Below are 9,279 nucleotides of genomic sequence, written 5' to 3' on the forward strand. Positions count from 1 at the left end.
TAAGTGATGTACTTCATGGATATATTATGAGAGTAGTCATGGTAATAACATTAGGTCTCTTATGAGCCTAAAGTGCCCGGTCGGCCCACAGTTTAAGTGAGTGTGAACACTTATGGCCATATATATAAGTGAATATCTCTCATAGTACAACATGCTCTCCTATTGTGTAATGGAGTCTTGCTCTTGCTAATCCTCTTGCTAATCTCTCTCCTTAATGTGCATGCTAGTGAGTGTGTGTGAGTGAAGTCAGGTGAGAGGAGGGACGAGTACCCATGGTGCAATGTGACAGTGTGACAATACTCGCGAGAGACGTGGTGGAATTGCTTCTCAAGGAGTTGTAGAGCTTGGAGACCTCAAGGGTTACGAGCTCAGCCATCCGTTGGAAAGATCCTCCACGACAGTTACGGTTCGCTAGGTAATCTCTTGTTGGATGTGTTTCAAGGGGGGTCAGGGTGAGCCATAACAAACAACAACAAGGAGAGAATCTCAAGAAGGCATCATTGTTGAATCCAACTTGAATTGTAGCTTCTGGGCTATATGAGAAACTGATCCAAATAGCCTTGCCACATGTTTTGGAAAGGTCAAAGAGATAGGTTTGTAGTGCTCTCATAAATCTGGCAGGAAGGTCTAGTGATGTTGGAGTGCCAACCCCTTGCTTCTGGGGTAGGCGGTTTTATCTAGGTGGTGTTAGGGAAGGCTACATATGCTTCTGTAGCATATGTAGGCGGTTTTATCTAGGTGGTGTTAGGGAAGGCTACATATGCTTCTATAGCACAAGCATTAGTCATGCATGGAATGTTGACATGGTCCATGTGATTGGACCATCAGGGCCTACTATAACGATGAGATTGTAGAGCTGATTCAAAATGGTTTTGTTTTGATGAGGTCATCAGTCTAGAATGTGGTTGGTGTATCAGATGGGCGCCCACCTTTCTCGTCAGTGCCTAGTGCTGTACGTGCAAGATATAGGAATGGCAAAGTTGTTCGTTGGAGGACGAAGCTCACAAAAGATATTCGAGACAAGTTGGAGAAGGGACAAGCTCTAGGGGTTGAGGTTGTTAAAGAAGTGATTATTATTTACAAGGTGACACATGTTTTTCATGTTAGCACCGTGGGATCTCGGGCAAAGGGCATAACATATTTGATTATAATTTTTGAGTTCTCGGGGTGCTCTAATCAAGCAACCTATGCCCCTTGCAAACATTTATACTTTGTTTTCCTTCAGGGCCTGAACTTAGATGCTACAATTCATGATTCTATGCACCAACACGCACTGACAAAGGTGGAGTTGTTCCAATGTTTGTCGGGCTGCAGGTTTCATTCAAACGTTTAAACTACATGGTAGTTCAAATTCAGGCATTTGTAAAGCATTAGTCCACAAATATGTACTTTGGCTATGTCCAAAATAGTGATTCGAGGAAAGCGAATAGCTATGTGATTTTTTTTTTGTAGTTTTTTGCAACTTGGTTTTTGCAGATGTTAAAGATTGAAAATCTTCTTTTGGATTCCAAGATGGTCTGTCTGTCTGTAATGTCTTTCTTTCATGCAGAATTTTGTAAAAAATATCAGTGGTTGCTAGAATATAGAGTTGATGGCATTTGAGATAAGCAATTGGGTTTGACATTGCTATTTTCTTTTGATACTACTAGGATTTCCTTTGAGGGTGTAAGTTGTTCTTTTTGTGACCTCTATCTTTTTACACTCACTCGGTTCTTGGCTTTTCTCGTTTGTAGTTGCTCATGAAATGGACATCTTCAATCACATGAGGCAGCAAGTAATCACTAGCAAGGACATGCAATGACATTCAATCACATGAGACATCAAGTAATCACTAGCAAGGACATTCAATCACTAGCAAGGACATTCAATCACATGAGACAGCAAGGACATGCAATGACATTCAACACTATTATGGCTCACCCTAACCCTAGCAAGGACATTCAATCACTATAGCAAGGACATTCAATCACATGAGACAGCAAGTAATCACTAGCAAGGACATGCAATGACATTCAACACTATTATGGCTCACCCTAACCCTAGCAAGGACATTCAATCACTATAGCAAGGACATTCAATCACATGAGACAGCAAGTAATCACTAGCAAGGACATGCAATGACATTCAACACTATTATGGCTCACCCTAACCCTCCTTGAAACACATCCAACAAGAGATTACCTGGTGAACCATAATGTTGTGAGGATTTTTCCATTGGGCCAAGCTCATAATCCTTGAGGTCTCCAAGCTCTACAACTCCTTGAGAAGCAATTCCACCGCGTCTACTGTGAGCGTTGTCGCACCGTCGCGTTGCACTACGTGTACTCATCCCTCCTCTCACACTTAACATCACTCACACACACACACACTAGTATGCATGAGAGAGAGAGAGAGAGAGAGAGAGAGAGAGAGAGAGAGAGAGAGAGAATAGCAAGAGCAAGACTCTATTGCACAATGGGAGAGCATCCCTGTATTATGAGAGAAATTCACTTATATACATGGCCATAGGTATTCACACTCACTTAAACTGTGGCCGACCGGACACTTTAGGCTCATAAGAGGCCTACTACTATTACAATGACTACTCTTATAATATATCCATGAAGTACATCACTTAGGACTTCATCCTAACTTACTACCACATGCTCTTATAGCGGAAATCACTATAAGTACTCGATAGAACCATTACGGGCACCCGTCTAAGTTGTAGATTTGGACACCATTGCTTCATATCTTGAATGTATGACCTTTTGGTGTATCCACCTTGACTCCTTGGTATAAGATAATGGTAGTAGCTCTTGTTAACCCTAAGAATGGGTTAACAAACACTGTGCAAACGTTGCAAAGAGCATGCAATCACATGCAACACTATGCAAGTGAATGCAAAAAGTATTAAAGGCCCATGCAATCATATGCAAAGACATTAAATGACATGCAAGGTTATGCAAGCACATTCAAAGATGAATAAAGGGACGAAATGGTCATGCAAGGACATGTAAGTGGTTTATTATCCAAGGGATAATAAAGGGCAAGCAATGCCATGCAATGCAATAACATGCAAATGTTATTGCATGTTATTATCCAAGGGATAATAAAGCTCAAGCAATGCCATGCAATGTAATGCAATAACATACAAATGCCATGCCATGCAATGACATAAAAAGTATAATAAATGCAATTTAATGCAAAAAAAAATGCAAGCACATGCAAAGAGTATTGAAAGGTATGCAATGACATGCAGAGGCATACAATGACATGCAAAGAGTATTGAAAGGCATACAATGACGTAGAGGCATACAATGACATGCAAAGAGTATTGAAAGGCATACAATGACGTAGAGGCATACAATGACATGCAAAGATGAGGTGAGAGAGAGAAAGAGAGAAAATAAAGTAAGACGAGCTGAGAGAGAGACAGATGGAGAAAGGGAGGGAGGTAGGGTTGGAGACGAGGTGAGAGCGAGAGACGATAGAAGAGAGAGAGAGAGAGAGAGAGAATGACATGTTAACACGTGCAAAGGAATAATAAAAGTAAACATAGTAAGAGAGGGAGGGAGAGATGGTAAACAAAGGGGGCAGAGAGAGAGAGAGAGAAAGAGAGAGCAAGATGAGGTGTGAGAGACAACTTTTATGTTGTCTTAAGGTTTACTCATGGATCACATTTTTTGGTCTCAAGGCCCTTTGGATCTTTCATAGATGTTAATAACATCTCTGTTCACACACACACACACACACACACACACACACACACACACACACACACACAAGGCATATCTTGCTCTTGTACCAAACTCTTCAATGCTTTACACATTCAGGAAAAAGCAAGAAAAGCCAGCAAAAGTGGGAGATCTCCTCTGCCCATTCTCATGGACGAGTCACAAGAGGTCTTTCTCGGCCTACCTTCGAGAGAAAAGGGGGTAGAGTCAGCAGTAAAAAAACAAGCGAGAGAAAGGGGGTAGAGTCAACAATAAAATTCTCTGTTCGAGTCTCAGAAGAACGAGCTTGCTCGCTTTTGACCCGGGCTCGAAAAACAAAAACAAGTCAGCAATAAACACCCATGTGTAGGCACCCTTGGGAAAAAAGGGGGTCACACGTGTGAAGAACTAGGTATGTTGCAAACGCAGGTAAAATGCGTGCTGGAAAGGTCGGTGAGTGGTAAACTCTGAAAAGTATTCAATGCAAAGCGCATTGCTCTGCAAGTTGGCAATCAACACAGGGATGCTGGCGGGGATGCCCTATGATCCTGGATTCATCAAGCCGTTTATCTCTCCACCTACCTCCATGACCAACGCGTTGGAGAGCAATCTACGCCCGCCGTTGCTCTGTGTCTTCATGTATTCTACGCCTTCCAACGCCAGTCTGAGTGGCGAAGGACCCTTGCGCTAGGGTTTCCTGGTAAGTTATGCTCTAGCTGTGCGTAATGTAGCAGATATTCGTCAGTGCCGTATTCTAGGGTTTTACCTGCTGGAATAGCTACCTCTGACGCACCAAGTTATTTCTGCTGCACCAAAGCATGGCTTCAAAGGCTCAATTTCTCTGTTTTATGCATTCGAACATAGTGTTAGGGCTCAGTTTCTTCTGAAATTTTTACAAAAACCCTGTGAAATGTTTCAGAACGTGGCTCTACAGTGTTACCGGAATTACTAGTCTGCGCTGTGCCTATCTTCCTTTGATTTCTGAAGTCATGCACTGCAAGTTGCTAGTTGCATGATTGATTGCTCCTAATGTCTGCTTTTACTCTAGGCGATATCAGTCTATCAAAGGTAGCGTTTCTTCTATCGCAAGACGGGGAGCTGAAGGTGCAAAAAGTAGTGCTGTACATACACAGGCTATTCTGCATCCATGGCCTGGTTTCTTGGCAAACGGGCTGGCCGCAGCTTTGGCTCTAGCACTACAGCTGCCGAAGTTACAGAAGGCATTGATGGCTCTGCTCTTACAGCCATCGTAACTGGTGAGTTTTATGAACCTCCTTTGTAATTCACAGTCTGATATTGATAATTTCATGCTCTCCGAGGCCTACAGTGTGTAGGTAGGACAAATTAGGTATGGGTGAGGCGTCCATGCCTTTTGTTGTTACGCAGCAATTCTGAGAATAAGGCTCTTTACAATAAGATTGAATGGGTACACAGAATGGCCCCTAATGTAACACAGAATTAAGGTTCTCTCAGCTCTTGTGCTGCAGAAGTTTAGGAAATGAATGCTAGGTTTACAACATAGCTAGCAAGGACCGAGGTTGCTCCTCCATTTTTATCAGTCTCTTCTCTTTTATGTGCAGGCGGTGCAAGCGGCATTGGTGCAGAGACTACTAGGATATTGGCTTTGAGAGGAGTCCATGTAATTCTTGCAGCCCGCAATTTAGAAGCTGCAGCAGCTGTAAAGAAGAAAATTTGCAATGAGAAGTTTGATGCAAAATTAGATCTGCTGCACTTGGACCTTAGTTCCGCGACATCAGTCAGACAGTTTGTCAGCAATTTTCGATCGATGAATTTGCCTCTAAACGTATTAATGTATGTAATATTTCATTACAAATGCCTTCCATCTTATTTTAAAAACATGTTTTGTTGTTTTGTTTGAGACTAATGTTTTGTATTAACGGTTTTCAATAGAAACAACGCGGGTGTGATGTACTGCCCTTATCAGCTATCACAGGATGGGGTTGAAATTCATTTTGGAACAAACCACCTTGGTAAGTCTTCGGTATCAAGCCTCTTTGTCTTCGCAGCAACATGTCATTTTTCTAAGGTTGTCCATGGAATCTCCAGTTATCATTGATTGCTCCTCAGCAGCTTCAGCTGCTGCCAGGGGCAGATCTGCTATGCCAGTATGACTCAGGAAGGCTAAGTGAAGTGGGCTAATTGACTAGCCAGGCCTCGATGTTGTTTCGCTAAAAACCAGTGAAACACTTATGGTGAAGATAATCAACATAAGAGCTATTCAATGTGGAGGTTTTTGTGTCTAGATGGGTTGCCAGCTGGTTAGGGACTCATCCAGATGTGTTTGCGGATTGACTTTACAGTGGTCTTAACAATGGATGTACAGTAGTACTGTATTGGTTGTGCTTTCTTCATGCTATCCAAAGAAAGCTAGCTTTTTTCTTTGTTTTGCGAAGTAATGTCCTATATTTTCAGTGTGGTTTCTTGCCGAAAGTAAACCTCTGGCCTAATCTTACTTTTGTCAAATTCTTACATTCTTTCCGTGTATATTTGTTGTCTGGGTGCTGCACTTGCATGCAGGTACGCTCTTGTCATGTACATGCATGTGGACCTGCACAGCTTTTTTCTTTGTTTTGCGAAGTAATTTTCTATATTTTCAGTGTGGTTTCTTGCCGAAAGTAAACCTCTGGCCTGATCTTACTTTTGTCAAATTTTTACATTCATTCCGTGTATATTTGTTGTCTGGGTGCTGCACTTGCATGCAGGTACGCTCTTGTCATGTGCATGCATGTGGACCTGCACACATCCGTGTGGCACACGTGTAAATATCTTGTACTTGTGCGCCCTATGCTGAATGAAGTATCTCACTTTTGTGCAGGGCATTTTCTGTTGACCAGTTTATTACTCGAGACAATGAAGGAATCGGCCTTAAGATCCAAAATTGAGGGGAGAATAATTATTTTATCATCTTCCTATCACAAGCATGCATATCCAGACGGCATACGCTTTGACAAAGTCAACTCTTCAGAAGGGTAGGGAATGGCCTTTATTTGGCTTGTGCTTTACTAGCCTGGCGGCTTTTATGCCCTCTTTCATGCCATTGCTCTTGTCATGTTTGAGTCCTCTCTTATCATGTTACTTACAAGTGACCATGACTCTGAGTAGAATGCTTTGTTTTCCAGCTACACCCCTCTCAATGCCTATGGTCAATCAAAGCTTGCAAACCTGCTCCATTGCCATGAATTGGCAAGGCGATTAAAGGTTTTCATCCCATGTTAATATGTTTGACCGTGTAGATCTACACTAAAGTGCTATAAAAAAAGGGCTAATAGAGTACTATTGTGCAGGAGGATAATGCACCCATTACTGTTAATAGTGTTCATCCAGGTTTTATTTTGACTAATCTTCAAAGGCATGTGCTTATATTTGCTTGTAAGTAAACTTCTCTACCCTTTTTGTTTTTGTTTTGTCTCGTGTGTGTGAGAGAGAGAGAGAGAGAGAGAGAGAGAAATTTTTTCCCTTTTAGGGCAACCTGTACGTACGGCAGTGCAAAGACTCCAGATCCTCGTTGTAAGCTAATGGTTTTCACGGGTGTCCATAAGACTTTGTGCCAAACCCAGCATGGAGCTTGCTGATACCAAGACTGCCTTGAAAAGCTTGCTCGCATCTATTATGTGGATGCGTAAGGAGAGCAAGGTCACTTTAATGATTTGTGGAACCTTAGCACGGTGAAATCATTGTAAAGTTGGCTTGCAAGCTTGCATATTATAGGCCATCTTACTATTACTTGCAGTGGCAATATAAGCCATGATGTGGCAATGACCAGTCCCAATCTGCATCTGAGGCCATTGGGTGGTGGGTGTACTACAGCATTTATGCTGGGTAGGATTCAATTAAATAAGATTGTAGGACCGGCATGGTTTCATACGTCTAGTCATGATAATAATGGCAGGGAGTGTGCATCTTGTTGGAATGGATGGGCTAGTTTTCTACAAGGACTTGTATCAAACGCCTTGGCATGAATCCAAAATCTGGATGTGTGACGACAGTAGGGGACTCACTAAGACAGTCAACACATTGTCCACCTCCTTGTGACTGGCAGGTAGAGACTCGTATAGACTGTCTAATCAACCCATTTCAGTGTTTGAATTGCCTTGGGCTTTCTTACTGGGTTGAGGATTGGACAATGAGAGCAACAGGGTGGTGCATGCTGGAGGTGAGGAGGTGATAAATGTGTATCGGAGGCTCTTCACACTGGTCTCTCTTCTATGAACACAGATCGCACTTTCTTTCTTTCTTTCTTTTACACGTTTCTGCCTTAGCTTGTAATGAGGCATTTTCAAAGAAGAACCATATAAAAAAGAGATGGTGCCAAAATGAAGCATTAGTCTGCCCATCATTAATTTTTGTTGTGTTTTGAGGACTCGAAATCTTCAAGTTTCTCATGCAAAAGAGCATTTGATATATGGTGCAGATTTATGGCGTGTAGTATTCTTTTACATGTGGAAGACGATACCCCAGGTGACAGACCTGTTTTTTTGCCTGCACATTAACAGTTAGAATTGGCTACCCTTCTAATCTGAAGCCTCCATTTAATCTTGCAGGGTGCTGCAACAACATGTTATGCTGCCCTTCATCCCGATTTGCAGGGAGTATCTGGGAAGTACTTATCAGACTGCAAGGAGATTTCCCCTACAGCACTGGCTACAGACCCCAAGCTCGCACAAGATTTATGGGAACTTAGTGAAAAAATGGTCAATTGTTGAGTTGTATTGCAACCGGAACTATGCTTGTGCCCTCCTGTTTGCAAGCCCTCACTCATGTTATGTGGATTCCACTGTTGTGATTGTGCTACAGAAAGGTGCGAGAGGTTAAAAAAGACTTAGCGGATGCCAGGGGTACTTTCCAGCAAATTATTAAACATTCAAAGTTCTTTTTTAATTCATTGAGAGTAGACAAGTCCTATCAGAAAGATGATTTATGGGACTGAGGGGAATAAAAACGCTTGAAATGTATTCTTCCTTATCATGCCTAAAAATTATTATTTGCTGCAAGGTCTTTTACATGAGTGGATCTTTTGTATTGATAAAAGAATTTGTGAGCTCCAAGGATAAAACCTAGGTGTATGTATGGAGTAGTAAATGTGCAAGTATCATTGTCTTCTGTAAAAATCAATGCATAGCTGAGGTACTATGTGTTCGATGATATACTTATCATAAAAAATTACATGGTTCAACACATGAGGTAGAAGTAGGAACTGTTTTAGTACCAATTTGCCTTCCCCAAATATGTAGCATACATGTATCCAATCTGCCACATGGAGGTAGGGTAGGGGAGGTGTTTGCTCTCTACACATCCAAAGGTATTCACATGGCATCCGAATAGGAGAGGAAATTTTTCAAGATATACCAAAAAAAAAAAAGATTTGAAAACATGACAAAGTAGTTCATATTGCAATCTTCAAAGTCAAGATTAAAATAGGAGCTTGAAGCATGATACCAAGGTACTGTCAAGTTCTCTCTCTTATGGGCATTAGCAAAATGGCAATCTTCTCTCCTTTCAAGGAGGACATGAACATCAACAATGGTCCACCCTCGTCATTTTGTGCTTGGATTTTACCCCTCAT

The 9,279-nt window shown here is 41.8% G+C and overlaps 1 protein-coding gene across 2 annotated transcripts; it reads left to right on the top strand.

Moving 5' to 3' along the window:
• The first annotated feature begins 4,159 nt into the window (after positions 1-4,159).
• LOC147606480 (short-chain dehydrogenase TIC 32 B, chloroplastic-like) lies at positions 4,160-8,708 on the top strand. Of its 2 annotated transcripts, none has more exons than XM_086791959.1 (9): positions 4,160-4,395; positions 4,744-4,951; positions 5,276-5,507; positions 5,607-5,686; positions 6,532-6,685; positions 6,836-6,914; positions 7,001-7,085; positions 8,128-8,174; positions 8,258-8,708. In XM_086791959.1, exons 2-9 carry the CDS (start codon positions 4,843-4,845, stop codon positions 8,417-8,419), a joined length of 948 nt encoding a protein of 315 aa, XP_086648085.1. In that variant the 5' UTR covers positions 4,160-4,395; positions 4,744-4,842; the 3' UTR covers positions 8,420-8,708. The 2 variants fall into 2 exon arrangements, with proteins under 2 accessions (XP_086648085.1, XP_086648086.1); XM_086791960.1 differs by having other exon boundaries at positions 4,754-4,951.
• The last annotated feature ends 571 nt before the right edge of the window (positions 8,709-9,279 follow it).

This window comes from Cibotium barometz, chromosome 57 (genome assembly GCF_041138505.1).
Source record: "Cibotium barometz isolate CiBa-2024 chromosome 57, ASM4113850v1, whole genome shotgun sequence".
Lineage (NCBI taxonomy): Eukaryota > Viridiplantae > Streptophyta > Polypodiopsida > Cyatheales > Cibotiaceae > Cibotium > Cibotium barometz.

Excerpts from the sequence above, each read along its gene's own strand:
- LOC147606480 (XM_086791959.1), top strand. The coding sequence starts at position 4,843 with ATGGCCTGGTTTCTTGGCAAACGGGCTGGCCGCAGCTTTGGCTCTAGC. Across the intron at positions 5,508-5,606 it reads TTGCCTCTAAACGTATTAAT|AAACAACGCGGGTGTGATGT; the intron begins GTATGTAATATT and ends GGTTTTCAATAG. Across the intron at positions 6,686-6,835 it reads AAAGTCAACTCTTCAGAAGG|CTACACCCCTCTCAATGCCT; the intron begins GTAGGGAATGGC and ends TTTGTTTTCCAG.